Below are 16,023 nucleotides of genomic sequence, written 5' to 3' on the forward strand. Positions count from 1 at the left end.
CGCACAACGCAGGTAGCGCGTTAGCAGCAGCAGCGGAGGCATCTCGGCGGTCACAGCCCCTGCGCTGGTGCAGCCACCCTCGCCTGCTCCGCTCTTCCTTCCTTCGCTCGCACCATGGTAGGTTGGGATCGGCAGTGGCAGACGTAGCAGCTGCCCAAGCTTTCTGAACAGATTTGTAGTTGAGTCTTGGGGCTCCCCCTTTTCCTGGCTGAGGTTACCCCCCCACCCATTTTTGCCAGGTGTTACGCAGCAGCAGCGGGGAAAGGGGATGTATTTCGGGTTTGCATCTCCGCCTTGGCTGCCAGGGAACCTCCTCTGAGTTTTGGACGCCTCTAGGGCTGGACTCTACAGTGGGCTGTGCGCGGGCTGGAGCCGCTGCCACAGCTGCACCGGGGCCTTCCGCATCCACCCCCTCCGTCAGCCCCGCACCCACTGCATCCAGCGCGCCGCACCCGGGCTGCCTGCAGCGCAGCGCCTCGGCCCGGGCCAGCAGGGCGGGGGAGCCGGGCGGGGCAGGCCGCGACGTCCCGGTAGCCAGTCCCTGACCGCGGAGAATGAATGGGTCGAGGCGAGCCGGTGGCGTACAGGACTTGGACCGCGAACTCCCGCGTGTCCTCAGCCACCTTCAGACCCCCTGACCAACGCAGTCGGGCGTCCTTCCTCCCGGGGGGCGCGGCGCGGGCGTGAGCTGGAAGGAAGGAGCCGGGGAAGGGTGGGGTTGGGGGCAGGAAGGCGAAGGCTGGGGGGCGGAGAGGGCGGAAGCGGCCGCCCTGCTCCCGGGCGGGGCCCCGCAGGGTGGCCGCGCGCGTGGCTAGGCCGTGCAACCTCGGTCCCCCTCCTGGTGCCGCGCGGGACGGGCGCGATCGCTCGTGTCCGCGGGGAGGCCCCTTCCCGCGGGAGGTGCTCGGCTCACACTAATTGGGGCGGCAGGGCGGGGGAGGAGAGAGTTGGCGCGCTCCTCGGTTTCCATTAGAGACGCAAAGTTTCTGCTGGGGAGGAGGCGGCGGCAGGCTCAGTGCCTGGGGGAGCAGGAGCGGTGGGAGGTGCTGGGGATAGGCAGCACTACGGTCCTGGGTCCCCTTTGGGTCTTCACCCTAGTGCGGCCCCTCGCCCGGCATGCCCCTTGTCTCACGCTAGCTAACCCCCTGGGCGGCAGGGGGATGCCCATCTCTACGTTTTCGCTTTCTCTGCTGCCTCTGGATTGCCAGATGCGACTATGCGGTTGGCCCTGTGCATGTGCCGCGGCCCCCTTTTCCCTCGCCAGGCAGAGCTGACATCACCGGTAGCACCTTCTGCCCTGGCAAGGCGACTAGATCATTCCCGGCAGGTTCTGGAACGCCTTTGACCCAGGGCCAGAATGACTTGGGGGTGAGGTGGGGGAGTCGTTGTCCCGAAGGTGGAGATGCACTTGACAGGCCTCTAGTCAGAATTTTTCCCGAGGAGGTGGAACTCCTCTCTCTGGTGAGCTGACCGTTTTCTCCTCTCCTACGAGGTGTGGCAGTGCTTCCTGTCGTACAAGACTGACATGGCGAGCATTACATAAATCGTGTCTCCATTTGCCTTAAAAGTAGCTTCCAGTAATAGATAGAAGGGAAGACCCACTTAAAATTTAAAAAAGTAGAAGTTCTTTCTCTCCCAGGTCGATATATAAGGTGAATTGCCACGGAAAAGAAATGAACTCCAGTGCCATCAGATTCCTCTTGGGGTTTATTTTGTAACTGGCTTTATTAGAAACATATATTCTCCTGGCTAGAGGCACAGGTTCAGAGGTGCAAAGACTAAATAGTGCACGTGAAAATCACCTTTGTGGCCATTTAGTACCTAGAACATGGAAAAACCGAGTATTGGCGATACGCAGCTTTCCTGTCAGTCTTAAGATGGGCAGGATTAATACCAGGAAATGATAATAGTTGCTCCTGTACACGAGGAAAGGGGTAACCTATTGCCTCATAATTGTGTTTTCCGTGCTCATCTTTTTTGCAGTTTTATAACAGTCCTAAGATTCAGGTTTTTTCCTAGCTTCAGAATCGTAGGATAATTTGACTGAAAGGCATTAGCCGTTGTCAATGGTAGGCTTTTAGCAATTAACTGCCTAGTTTAAATGATTGGAAAGCATTTATTATACTGAAATGAAACCTGGGTGGGTAACCCATTATTGTATATTTTTCCCCACTTAACTGTTTCTCATAAAATGGATATAAAAGCCTGTTAATCCAGCCCAATACCATTATGTAACGCCAGTGTGGAGATTTTGGAGGACCCAAAGCTATGCGCAAGGTGCATTAAAAAGCCTGCCCGTGGACAGGATCCTGGTCCTGGCTGCCTTGTCCGCGGCATTGGGTTGGGTCTCTTGGATGGAATCAGCAACTGCAGTGTTTATGGCGCAGTAGGTGGCGCTCTTCCTTCTCTGCCTGCTGCTGCAGCTGGTGCTGCGGGCACTTCAGCCACTAGAGGCGCCATTTCCCACATTGCTGCTGACTGGTTTCTTTGTAGTGCTTAGTGCAAGCCGCAGGCCAAAGAAATGAAGCCAGCAGAGACTGTCACTTCTTTGTCACCCTTTTTTGTTGAGCTATCCTGAACACTTTTCCTTTATTGTAGCGACTGTCACTAAATGCCAGTACTAATGAGTCCAGAGCACTTTTTTAAAATACTGATTTGAAAAAAAAAACACAATTTTAAAGTATAATTAGGAAAGCCAGGTTACTATCAACTGAACTTGTCTAGATTGAATTATGATCTTTCCTTTCTCTGTGTAGGCTGATCAGCTGACTGAAGAACAGATTGCTGGTAAGTTGAAGACTCTGGAGAGTACCCTGGAAACTGGAACTAGGCTCTGCCTTGGCTCTCTTGTCGCCCCCATCTCTGATCCATGGGGTTTTCTAAGAATTCTTAAGCAGCAACAGTGAGGTCATATATTTTAGAGATGACATGGAATGGACTCTGCTCCGCCTGTCGCACTCGGGTGTGCATGGCCGCTATAGAACTAGATCCGCTGAAGCAGCTACTCCAAAATGGGCTTTATAGTTCTTGGGCCACACATCTTTTAGTAATCCACCAGGAAAGCTCTTGCTTGCAATCCTAAAACACACGGAAAAGGTAAAAATTAGTGCTGTAAAACCACTGAACTGAGAATAGGACCCCCGTTGAAGGAATCAGAGAAAGAACTGGAAGAGCTTGAAGGGGCTCGAGACCCCATATGTACAACAATGCCAAGCAACCAGAGCTTCCAGGGACTAAGCCACTACCTAAAGACTATACATGGACTGACCCTGGACTCTGACCTCATAGGTAGCAATGAATATCCTAGTAAGAGCACCAGTGGAAGGGGAAGCCCTGGGTCCTGCTAAGACTGAACCCCCAGTGAACTAGATTGTTGGGGGGAGGGCGGCAATGGGGGGAGGGTTGGGAGGGGAACACCCATAGGGAAGGGGAGGGGGGAGGGGGATGTTTGCCCGGAAACCAAAGAATTATTATTAAGTATTAAATAAATAAAAAAAAAAAACTGAAAAAAAATTAGTGCTGTAATAATTGGAAAGTGAGAGACATCAACTTGGGTTTTCTTTTGAGATGGATATCTTACCATGTAACTCCAGTTATTCTGGAACTTTCTATGTAGACCAGGCTGGCTTTGAACTCACAGAGGTCTGTAGTTTGCCTCTGGAGTGCCACCCTGCCCAGCAACTTTACCCTGTTAATGTTTTAAGGTGGCTCCCCGGGGAAGAACGCTTGCTGTGCTTTGCAGAGGACTGGGTTAGGTTCCAGACCCGTATGGGAATCTGTAGTGGTTCATAGCTAGTTAGTTCCAGGGGGTCCGATGCCGCCCTCCGCAGATAGCACGTACGAATGTGGTATACAAATAGACATACACAGGGGATGCCGCCAGACACTATAGATAAAATAAACCTAAACATTTCCATTTTGGGACTTCTGAAAAAAATGTCCTGGATGTGACAGAAAGGGTGTGGTGGCTGCCTGGGGAGAACGTTTCTAGTAACCAACCATGTTGCTATGGAACAAGAGTCCATTGTGGCCATAGAAGAGCGCTGTGAAAGGGCTTTCTTTGAGGGGACTTCACTGTGACGGGAAAATCAACCGGCTGTCTCAGATTACTCGTAACCACCAACTTAAGTACATCCAAGCTAGTTTTCTTAGAACGTAGATTTTATTGATCCCGGTCAGAGGATATTGTCTGCTTTCTGGGCTGCCGTGTTAACTGGACCAACAGCTCTATTGTGATCATTATTTCGGTAGATAGAGACCAGGTGGTTTCTGGTAACTTGGAAAAGCCCCAGGGAAGTGTGTATCACAGGAGTGTTGGGTAAAAACACTTGTTCTAAAGAGTCAACTTCTCTTTTCAGAATTCAAGGAAGCTTTCTCCCTATTTGATAAAGATGGGGACGGCACCATCACAACAAAGGAGCTGGGGACTGTCATGCGGTCACTGGGTCAGAACCCAACAGAGGCTGAACTGCAGGATATGATCAACGAGGTGGATGCCGACGGTGAGGGCTTTGGAACTCAGTGAGCGCCGGTGTTGTGTGATTCAGGTTCAGACTTGTTACGGAATGTTTGTGAGGTCCCTAGAGCAAAGTGGTGTGCAGAATTGCTTTCCCTGGCTGCCTGGCCTCCTGACATTAGAAGATCATGGGCCCGCCCCTCAGGTGGCTCTGCTGCCGTCTAGAGCGCTGCCTGGGTCGGATGACTCTGCTCACTCTGCTTCCTGGGACCAACAGCTCCATCCCTTTATCAGCTGCTGAGGCTGCACCAAGTCCTGCTAAGGGGCAAGGGGTGGGGTGGGGTGGGGTAAAAACAAGTAGCCAGAGAACCTGCTTCTTAAAGGGGCCGTTGTTTCTCAGAGGAGGAAGAGCCGGAGGGCAGCGGCTGGAGGGAGCAGCCCTAGATATTACAGTGTCTGAAGACTATGAGGAATTTGTGGAATCTGAGAAGGGAAGCTGTGTAAGGCTCAGGGCCAGCCAGAGCCAGCAGCTACCCCATGACGGTCACACTCTAGATTACTAGCTTGTGGCTCCTTTTGTCACTGGTTTGGAGGCGTCCCCTCCCCTAATGGAGGTCACTTCTATCTAGGAATGCTAAGTTTTAAAGGAGCCAAGAAGGTACAATGTGGATCCAAGCTATACTCTCTAGACAGATGCTGTGAGAGGAGACATTTGCAAAAGTGAGGCGCCATGAAGTGTGGTAGACTTGGGTTTTCTGTGCGCATTGAGAGACTTCTAAAGATTATTCTTTTCCTCAGTGCTGCTTTTAGTGTCTAGCTGATGACCCAACCGCATGGCAACGTGGGTCATGGCAACATGGGTGGGGCCTTTGCTGGTGTATGCAAATCCTGGGAGGCCAGGCTCAGTGGGGTGGATTTGACTATCAGAGGGCATGGCGGGAGAGGTTGTATAAAGCCTTGCTTTGATACCAGAGGATCTCATGCTTATAGGTAGCACTTAGTGGTTGGTTTATTTTGTCTTACTTAAATAATCTCAAAGAATTGAGAGAATCTTTGATGCTGTGTTCGCATATTGGTATGCCATGTAGATCGAACCTAGGGCACTAAACATCCATACACACCAGCCTTGGAAGTTACTTGTTTTAAATGTTCCAGTGAGAAGTGAATTGTAAAGAACTGATTTTTTTCCTAATTTTATTTTCATTTATTTGGGATTTGTCTTTGGGAATTTGTATCCCTTAGCTTTAAAGGAGTGGCTGGAAACACTGGCTGTTGAGTGGGTTCCTCTGACAGTTTCTGGAACATTAATGATCCTGAACTGAAAATGGCTTCTGAGCTTTTCTTTTCCTTCATGGAACATGAAGATGCAGAATTTGGGGGTTTAGGAGTAAGAGTGAGCGCTTAGTGTGAGAGGCCCTGGGTTCAATCCCCAGTACCAAAAAAGGCCATGTTGGGTGGGGACGTGGCTAGAAAGCCTGTGGACTAGGGCTGCGAGTGCACCTGGGGAAGGCTAGGGAGAGTGGCCAGGCTGAAGCAGGGTGTTTTCTTCTCTAAAGCACTGGGTACATCACTAGGCATTATGGGTCAGGCTGGAGGATTCTCCCTGGGGGCAGTCGCATGCTTCCTTTTCCTTTGGACCTGCCTAGTCTGTTTTCATAGGTGAGGATTCAGGTGTGCAGCGTCCTCTGCACCTGTAAGTGCTGTGGGCACCGCCTAGCAGTGGATTCACGTGACATTGTTCTGTGAGCTGTTGGAGCATTTTGGCTACAGAAGGTCAACCTAAGAAAAACAGTAGTGTATGGATCTGGCTGCCACTTGAATCCTACCTACCAGATCCTGAACATTCCATGCAGTGGTTCTAAGATCATAACTGCTCAGCAGTTTCTGTGTGATGCGTATCCAGCATGAACTTTTTCCTTCTCAATTAAAGGGAATGGCACCATTGACTTCCCAGAGTTCTTGACTATGATGGCTAGAAAAATGAAAGACACAGATAGCGAAGAAGAAATCCGTGAGGCATTCCGAGTCTTTGACAAGGTAATCTTGCACACTCGCCTTGGTACATTTCATGGTGCCCTGTGCTGTCGCTGCTGAAAGTCGTACCTGTTGGTTGGGTAGAGTTGGCCTGAATGTCTGACCCTTTAATCTGTCTCCTGTAAGTGACAGTATTGGCCTGACTGAGGTGAGGGCCAGCAGAGGGAAATTCTGAATTGACTGTCCCTGTCTTTGTTATGTTCGGTGTCTGACTGCTTGTCCTCTGCATTCTGTGTCTGACAACTGGTGTCGTCTAGGGATGGGAGGAGGGCTGGTGTGCAGAGCTAGTAGTCACTCTGGAAGGAGGAGCAGGTTCATTCAGAGAGCTGCTCTCCTAGGACCTCTGTCCACGGTTGCCTTGTAACGTCGCTGCTGTTCACAGGATGGCAATGGCTACATCAGTGCGGCAGAACTGCGCCACGTCATGACAAACCTCGGGGAAAAGCTAACAGATGAAGAAGTAGACGAAATGATCAGAGAAGCAGATATTGATGGAGACGGACAGGTCAACTATGAAGGTAAAGGCCTGGTTTTCCGTAGCCTTCAGGTCGTTACAGCAAGTTAGCAGCCGCTGTGGATGCTTACCAGGGTATTGTACACGGTAGCTGTGTTCATTCGAGCCTTTGCAAATACTGAAACGTTATGGTTGTTTGTCTTTTCAGAATTCGTACAGATGATGACTGCAAAATGAAGACCTACTTTCAACTACTTTCCCCCTCTAGAAGAATCAAATTGAAATCTTTTACTTACCTCTTACAAAAAAAAAAAAAGAAAAAAGAAAAAAGTTCATTTCTTCATTCTGTTTGTATCTAGCAAAACTGAATGTCAAAAGTACCTTCTGTCCACACACAAAATCTGCATGTATTGGTTGGTGGTCCTGCCCCCTAAAGATCAAGCCCCCTACATGAGTTTTACAGTATAAATACTCGTACTACCTTATAAGGAAGCACTTAGTGGACTCCTTCAAGTTCCATTTGCTAATGATTAACACACTGTCTGGGCTGGCCAGTTTCTCATGCATGCAGCTTGGTGATTGAGCACAGTCAGGCCTTTGTATTAAAACTGAAAAATGGAAAAAACAAATTCAAACTCTCAGATGGCTTCTAGTTCAATCTGTTCAGATAAATGTCAGCAGCCAGTTTACCGCAAACAAACATTTAAAATTGGTTTACCTCAGGATGATGTGCAGGAAACGGGTGAAGGCTAAACTTTGAGACACAGCCCTAGATGTAGGACAGTCCTCTTCAAGTGCCCCAATCCCATGGTGACAGTGACACCCTGGTGGCGAGCCCGAGTGTGATGGTTCACCGCTGTGCACATTGCATTGGAGTGAAGTGAACAAGGCTGTCACCAAATCACACACGTTTTAATAAGAAATGTTTACTAAGGGAGCATCTTTGGACTCTCTGTTTTAAAACCTTGTGAACCATGACTCGGAGCCAGCAGAGTAGGCTGTGTCTGTGGACTTGAGCACACCATCAACATTGCTGTTCAGGAAATTATAATTTACGTCCATTCCAAGTTGTAAATGCTAGTCTTTTATTTTTTTTTTCCAATAAAAAGACCATTAACTTAAAAGTGGTGTTAAATGGTTTGTAAAGCTGAGCTTGGAAGGGGGACAAGGCCAAGGCCGTTGGAGGGGAGGTCAGCGGACATAGAAACACCCAGCGTCCAGTACAAGCTGGATTTCCCGCCCAGGTTCTCTAGCATCAACCCCTGAAACCAGACAGATTCTTTGTCATCTACGACCATGTAAGTCTAGTTATTCAAATCTGCGCGCATGCGCAAATCATGGTGAATTGATACTTGGAGTAGAGCCCTAGTGAAGGAAGGCCTCAAGCATTCAGTAAGGATGTCTTGGCTGTGCTGCTGCTGACCTGTTGAAGTACTTGAGGCCATCTGTGCAGGAGACATGATTTAGTGTGTGTGTAATCCTATACTCACTGTGTCTGGTGGAAGCAGGCCAGTCAAAGACACTACCTTTGATTCAGTTTAATCTATGGTTATACTTAACTTTAGCCTTTTTTATTATTTAAGTTCACTGCTTTTTCTCCCCCTAAGTAGAGTTAATGCTTAACACTGTCTTGAAAGCAAAACAATATCCCAGAATGAATTTTGTGTCTTAATTACGAACCTGTAACCAAAACGTAGATGTGCTGGTACTGGTCCCTTAGCCCAAGGCACTGGGCTATTTAAAAAGTCCCCCTTAGAAGTGTGTTGCATTTAAAACAAGGGCCTTGTACATTTTTCAGGGTGTTAACTGGCTGTATCTGATTAATAAGGAGTGTTGGCTTCCAAATTCGGGGGTGGCAGGGAGCTGGCAGGCTTGTAGCAAGGCAATGAGAAGCCCTTGGCAACCACACGGGTGCACTCGGGGTAACCTACAGACCCCTGGTTGCTCCCTCTCCTGCTCCCTGTCTTTCTGGCGTTTTGTAGCTCCTTAGAATTTTTTTCTTTTCTGCCAGAGGGATGGGTCAGAGCAGTAGAGAGGAAGACATTGCCTGAGCGCTTCTGCTCATCTTTGGACTGGGTGGTTGGCAGACAGGTCGATGGGTGGTAAATTGACTTCAGTATCGGACTCAGTAGGTATTCCCTTTTGGTAGAGAGGACTGAGGGCTCCAGGTGTGAAGTGAATGGCCGTGGATATGTTGTGTAAGAGGATTAAGTCGCCCAGTCGATGACCCAGTCTCAGGCTTGTGGTCTGTTACCTCTTGGTAGTTTCAAAGGGGGTCGGAGGTGGCTTTTTAAAAACAATTTACCCCCTATCTTTAACCATTTACCAAGTCTGTAGAAGCTGGGTAGACAATATTTTAGCAGCTCCGTAGCCTGTCCTAAAAGGTTACCTTCTAAACAGGATTCTTGTGTGGCCAGGGATCCTGCATGGGAACCGGAAACCCCTAACCCCCGGGGAGTGGGAAGCAGGAGTTTGGAACTGTAGGAGGCAGAGTCCCCCCACCTCCTCAGCCTTCTGGCATCCAGGGGCACAAGCAGCCCAGGGCTTGGTGTTGGCAGTCTGAGTTCGTGAGGTAGAAAGAGTGGGGTGTCAAGGCAGTACCCCTGAAGTTGGATAGTACTTTCCTGTAAACTGTCCCTCACTTATAACTACTCTATAAATATATGCATATATTTATATAAATATATATATATAAAGTGACTGGTTAGCTGGCATCCTGCTTTAGCCTGAGACTTGCCCTAAGAAACTGCTGAGCCCTTGGTAAACGTCTACACAGTAAGTTTTTCTGTCTGTTGGGGGGAGCTGTTGAACAAGGCAGACATCTTGATAGTTCAGATGGGCTTTAATGTACTGTTGCCAGGGAAGGCTTTTTCTGGTTTTTTGACAAATTTTTGCACACTTCAATTGGTGTCTCTGAGCAACTTTAACACATTGAAGATGAGGTATTGTACATATTTTTATATTCTCTTTATAAGTGCATGTCTCCAACTTGTAACCAATATTGTACGGAATGGCTGTCCAGTAGGCCTAGTGTTTCTGTCACACGAGAGGGATAGCATCTACCATTCACCCCTCAGCATCCTGGGAGCTTCTTCTTGAATGAAGACTGTAAATTTGGTCAAGTCAACTCTTAGTTCGGTTTCCTTAACCATTTGAATGATTGACTGTGTGTCCTGCGTGTATTTCTCTTTGGCAGCGACCAGAGTTACACTGATGTGTCTCAACCGACCCACTCGGCTGGCAACCACCTATTTATTTTCTTCAACACCCCTTGAAGTTGTCCAGTAGGAGACAGATTATTTGCTCTCTCTCCCCTTGAGTTAGAAATCAGGGATGTGTGCTCTTCCCCTAGACCTGCAATGTTCATTAAACACCTATAGCAAGGATGGTGGTGGTCCTTCTGTTACCGAAGTCACCCTTCACTGTGGCTGTCTGAAAAGGAGATGTACTTGGACGTTGTGTAAATCTTGAGATAAACTGTCTTGGAGATTTAACCACCTCTCTGACGGGGGACCAACTCTATGGAAACTGTAAATAAGTTTTATTTATAAACCTGGCACTGTATTCAATAAACATTTCTGCAGCCTTTCATCTCTTAACTGTGAACTGTGTAGGTTTTTAGCACTCATAGCTTCCAGTCCCGTTTGCGCTGTACAAGACAGACCTCCCCGGAGTCCCCCAGGCTATGCAGCAGCTGAGCATGTGAAGCCAGAGGTGGCAGGGACAACAGAGGGCCTAAGTCTGCTCCAGCATTCAGTACTGTGGGGGTTACCCAAACTCTGAGCAGATTAATATCACTTGGAGAAGTGTATTTTTAAGCTGGCCGTGGTAAAGCAGAGGCAAATGGATTTCTTGAAGTTAAGGCCAGCGTGGTCTACTTGAGTTCCAAGTCAGCTAAGGGTACAAATGGAGACTCAGAACAAACCAAAAAAACAAGACAACAAAAACAAAAAACCCTAAAGTTTTAAGATGAACATTTTAGGTGGCAGGATGGAGGTGTAGTTCAGTTAGTAGAGTTCTTGTCCATCATATGTGAAGTCCTGGGTTTGATACTCGGCATCGGGTATCATAAGCTGGATGCAATGACACGTGTAATCTCAACACACTTTGGCCACTGGAGAGGTAGAGGCAGGAGGAGCAGCAGCAGCTACATGGTGCTGCACCAGAAGCTTGTTCCCAGCCAGACTCCCTCCCCTAGTTACTTCCCTTTAAGGATGCAGGGAGGGCTGGAGAGAGTGGGTGGGAGCCCTCCTGGGCACACAAACTGGGACTACAGGGTTGTAGACCTAGAGGACAGAAGTCCACCCTGGGATGTTAGGGCTGTGCTCAGGTGTGTCCCCAGGTAGTCTTGGGTAGGTTCCCTTCCATCTCGGCCTGAAAACAAGATTAGACCAGTCCCTGCGTCCGTGGCTTTCTGGGATTCTGCCCACACTTTCTTGGCATCACTTAGTGTCTAAATCAACCAAAATTGAAGCCTAAAGAATGAAGTCCCTTAGGAGTTGCTGTGTCCTTTGAGATGACAATGGGACTCCAACATTCTCAGCAGCTCCATCTCGGTGGGTAGAATGGAGGCTAAGCTTACGGTTGGGACCATGAAGGAAGTGGACAAGTGACTGCCATTCCCCCAGGACAGAAACGGAGGCACCACTGAGCCTGTAAGAGGCCGGGTCCAGCCGACCCTGCAATGGTTTGTGAGTGGCTCTAGCAGGGAAACAAAAAGCCGGAGCACCACACGCACATCACCAATCTGAACTGAAGTGTCCCAGGCACCCGGTGACTCAGGATGCCTTAGAAGGGAAGAAAACAAGCCCTCTCTCTCACAGTTCCCGGCTTCACTTTGACTGCCCTCCACTCTCTGCCTGGGGGGTGGTGGGGGGAGGAGCCGGCTCACACTGCAGAGCCACACCTCAAAACTGACTGCACGGTTGTGAGGCTGGCTTGGCCAGTTTCCCATCTTGACAGTCTGAACTAGGGGCTGGGGGTGGCAGGAGGCCGGTCCCTGCCCCCAAACATTACTCATTGCGTGTGTCAGCAACCTTTGGGATGAGCGTGAATTGACACTTTCAGAGTGTTTCAGATGTCACCATCTTAACATTTTTATCTCCAGTTTTACAAGGACCAAAGAGAGGACCTGCTCTCCTTTGAGAATCCTTCACAGTTCTATTTATATCTGTGTGCTTGTATATGCACATGCATCTGCATTGTGTGTGTGTGTGTGTGTGTGTGTGTGTGTGTGTACGTGCGCGCGCGCATGCACGAGTATATGTGTGTGTGTGGGGTTGTGTAGATGCACATGCTACATACAGTGCATACAAGTAGAGGTCAGAGGACAACTCGTGGAGTTGATTTTTCTCCTCCTATATGTGGGTTCCAGGGATGGAAACGGATTGCCAGTCTTGCTGAGTCAGCACCCTTACCAGCTTAGCCATCTCACAACCCCTCCCTCAGACCCCCATGGGTTCTTGAGGATTTTATTAGAATGTGGTCTGCCTTGGTTTCGTAGAAGCATGTAGAATTTGCTTTTAAACTAATTTTCTTCCCCTTTCCAAGTTTTTAGTATGCTCATTAAACTGCAATATTTCTCTGTGGTTACTCATTTGGTAATAAATGTAGGTTTTCTTCCCCCAGACAGATTAGCATTGGCATCAAGACTTAAGATAGTAGATTGTTAAAAGGAAATGGGGAAATCTGTAGCACTGTGGGGCACAGGCTTAACATATATGAGGAGGCCCCGAAAAGGATCCATCCTATGTTGGGGTGTGTGGCACATGACTGTGGTGCCGCACACAGACGGTAGAGGCAGGAAGTTCAGGAACTGCAGGCCACACATACAGCTAGTGTGAGGACAGCCTGGGCTACCGTGGTACCCTGTCGGACAAATACAAAACAATGTCCAGTGGGACTGCAGGGGAGATGACTGTTAAGAACACACATCGCTCTTGCAGAGGACCTGAGTTTGGTTCTCAGTGTCCACATCAGCACAGGTTAGGGGGGCGGAGGTGGGGAATCCCAAGTCTGCAGATTCAGATGCTCATATCCGCTGGAAGGAAGTCTCCACTCAGGACACCCCAGTCCTCAGCACAAAGGAGATTTATTTACCCTAGAGGGGCAAAGGGCAGCAAATAAGAGACAAGGACGGGGGACAGAGGGCAAGGGAGAGGGGGCAGAGAGGAGGCTCCCATGGCACATAGGCAAGTGGTTTATAAAGGAAAAGGGGGGGCTGGGGATTTAGCTCAGTGGTAGAGCGCTTACCTAGGAAGCGCAAGGCCCTGGGTTTGGTCCCCAGCTCCGAAAAAAAGAACCAAAATAAATAAATAAATAAATAAATAAATAAATAAATAAATAAATAAATAAAATAAAGGAAAAGGGAAGCCCACGTTAGGATGTTTAATTTTAACTGGACATGTTAAACAGCTGAGCCAAAGCGGACTTTTAATTGCTGGACTCCAGTACTTTGCTAGCTGGACCTTGGCAGTCAGCCTTAGGAGGAAGACATGGCCAATAAGAAATAGAGCTTGGGGGTAGCTTTGGGAATATACAAGCCAACAGTTTTTATCAAGAGGGAGTTGGGGAGAAGGGCAAGGCCTGCCAGAGCCATACCATGTGTCCCTTCACAACCCCCATATACACACAATTAAAAATAAAATAGAGTGGTGGTGCACTCAGGAGCCAGAGGCAGAGGAGAGAGAGAGGGGGGGGGAGAGAGAGAGAGAGAGAGAGAGAGAGAGAGAGAGAGAGAGAGAGCGCTAACTAGGAATGATGTGGGCTTTTGAAACCTCAAAGCCCACCCTAGTGGGCCCACCTCCTCAACAAGACCACGCCTTCTAATCCTTCCCAAACATTTCCACAAAACATGTGAGCCTGGGGCCACTCTCACTCAAACTACATTCTACTTCCTGGTCCCCACAGGCTTGTGGCCACATCAGAATGCAAAATTAATTCAGTCCAAGTTCAAAACTCCTCACTGTCATTCAGTCCCAAGACTGTTTAAAAGTCCAAAGTCTCTTCCGAGACTCACAGCAATCTCTTCACTGTTGCCTCCTGTAAAATTAAAAAAAAAAAAAAAAAAAAAGCAACTTACACACTCCCAACATTCAATGGTGGTGAATATACCTCACCATACCAAAAGGGAGGAACAGGGACACGGTGAGGAAATGGTGGATCAAAGCAAGTCTACAACCCAGCAGGGCAAACTCCAAGTTCTCTAACTCCATGTCTGATATCAAAGAACTCCTGGCTCAACCTTCTGGCTTTGCTGACTGTAACACACTTCTCTCCCGTGGGCTGTTTCCACTCCCTATCTGCGGTTCTTCCTGGCAGACATCCCCCTGGCTCTGGCAACTCCAGCATCTTGTGGTCTCCCGTGCAACTTAAGCTTCACCTTTACTGATCGACACAATATCCCCTCTAGAACACACACACACACACACACACACACACACACACACACACACACACACACACACACCACACCTGACCTCAATGGCTTTCCTTCACCATGGAGAAAGATTCCACAACCCCTTTGCTTTGTATCTATCCTTCCTGACTCCAAAGCCAGAGCCAGGTGACCAATATCGTCAACTTCATGCCGCCTGCTTAAGGCAGAATCTGCACAAGCGTTGATTCATTGATGATTTTCAAAAAGCCTTGCTTTACTTCAGGAGCAGAATATTCCCGGAGCATTTTGTTTTTACAAGTTCAAAGCTTAGCTGGGTGAGGTCTTTCCCAGAGGACACACCCCCCTTTATTCCATTTCATTTCACATCAGGCCTTTCTTTAAACGTCCTGTGTCTTTGAGCACAAGTCTTGGCTCCAACCTTACATTCTCTCGTCTTTTTTTCTCCTGGAACTGATTTTGTATTTCTTCTTGTTCTGCTTCCTCCTTTTGTATTGTAGATCTGCATAAGAGTGATCACTAGGGGTTGGGGATTTAGCTCAGTGGTAGAGCGCTTGCCTAGCAAACGCAAGGCCCTGGGTTCGATTCCCAGTTCCGAGAAAAAAAAAAAAGAAAAGAAAAGAAAAAAAAAAAGAGTGATCACTAATCACCAGGTGGCTCACTAATACTAGGTTGCCTTGGTGTCTCCACCGCCAATGAAATTAGGCCAAAACTTTTCAGTTTAGATTCAAGCAGATTGTTAGGACAAACACCAGCCAAATTATCACAGAAATGATCTCTGTCCCAGTTGTTAATACTGTTCCCCTCTGGAAACGTCTAAGCTATGCCTCCATAATTTATATTGTTCTCAGCACTACTGTCTGACAGGGTCTTACTATGTATCTTGGCTAGGGTTTCCATTGCTGCAATGAAACACCATGACCAAAAAGGAAGGTGGAGAGGAAAGGGTTCATTCAGCTTACACTTCCACATTGCTGTTCATCATTGAAGGAAGTCAGGACAGGAACTCAAATAGGAAAGGATCCTAGAGGCGGGAGCTGAAGCAGAGGCCGTGGAGGGATGCTGCTTACTGACTTGCTCAGGGGCTCTCTTCTAGAACCCAGAACCACCAGCCTAGCCTAAGAATGGCACCATCCACAAAGAGCTGAGACCTCCTCCACTGATCACTAATGGAGGAAATGCCTTAAAGCTGGATCTCCTGGAGGCCTTTCCTCAACTGAGGCTCTTTCCTCTCTGGTGACTCTAGCTTGTGTCAAGTTGACACACAAAACTAGCCAGTACACTGTGATAGCCCGTTAAGGCCCACTTATGGCTTTCAACCACTTTTTTTTTTAGTTCAAAAAGTCCCAAAATCTTCATCATTTATCAAAAAACCAGCATGGTAAGGCCTATTACAGCAATATGCTATAATTAACAGCTTCTTGGTTACTTTTCTCTTGCTGTGACCAAACACTATGACCAAGGCAACTTATAAAAGAGGTCATTTAATTGGGTCTCTTGGTTCCAGAGGGTCGCAGAGTCTGTGACCATCATGGCAGGAAGCATGGCTGTGGACCATTGCTGGGAACTGACCACTGACCCATAAGCACAAGGTGGGGAGAAGACTGACTGAGGATGGCCTGGCCTGTTGAAAGCTTGAAGTCAGTCTCCAGTGAAGCACTTCCTCCAACAAGGCCACACCCC

The 16,023-nt window shown here is 48.4% G+C and overlaps 1 protein-coding gene across 1 annotated transcript; it reads left to right on the forward strand.

Moving 5' to 3' along the window:
• On the forward strand, window positions 1–8,066 carry Calm1 (calmodulin 1). Its single transcript, NM_031969.3, has 6 exons — window positions 1–117; window positions 2,757–2,787; window positions 4,359–4,502; window positions 6,387–6,493; window positions 6,873–7,008; window positions 7,153–8,066. Exons 1-6 carry the CDS (start codon window positions 115–117, stop codon window positions 7,179–7,181), a joined length of 450 nt encoding a protein of 149 aa, NP_114175.1. The 5' UTR covers window positions 1–114; the 3' UTR covers window positions 7,182–8,066.
• The last annotated feature ends 7,957 nt before the right edge of the window (window positions 8,067–16,023 follow it).

The sequence above is a fragment of the Rattus norvegicus genome, chromosome 6, assembly GCF_021556685.1.
Source record: "Rattus norvegicus strain SHRSP/BbbUtx chromosome 6, alternate assembly SHRSP_T2T, whole genome shotgun sequence".
Classification (NCBI taxonomy): Eukaryota; Metazoa; Chordata; class Mammalia; order Rodentia; family Muridae; genus Rattus; species Rattus norvegicus.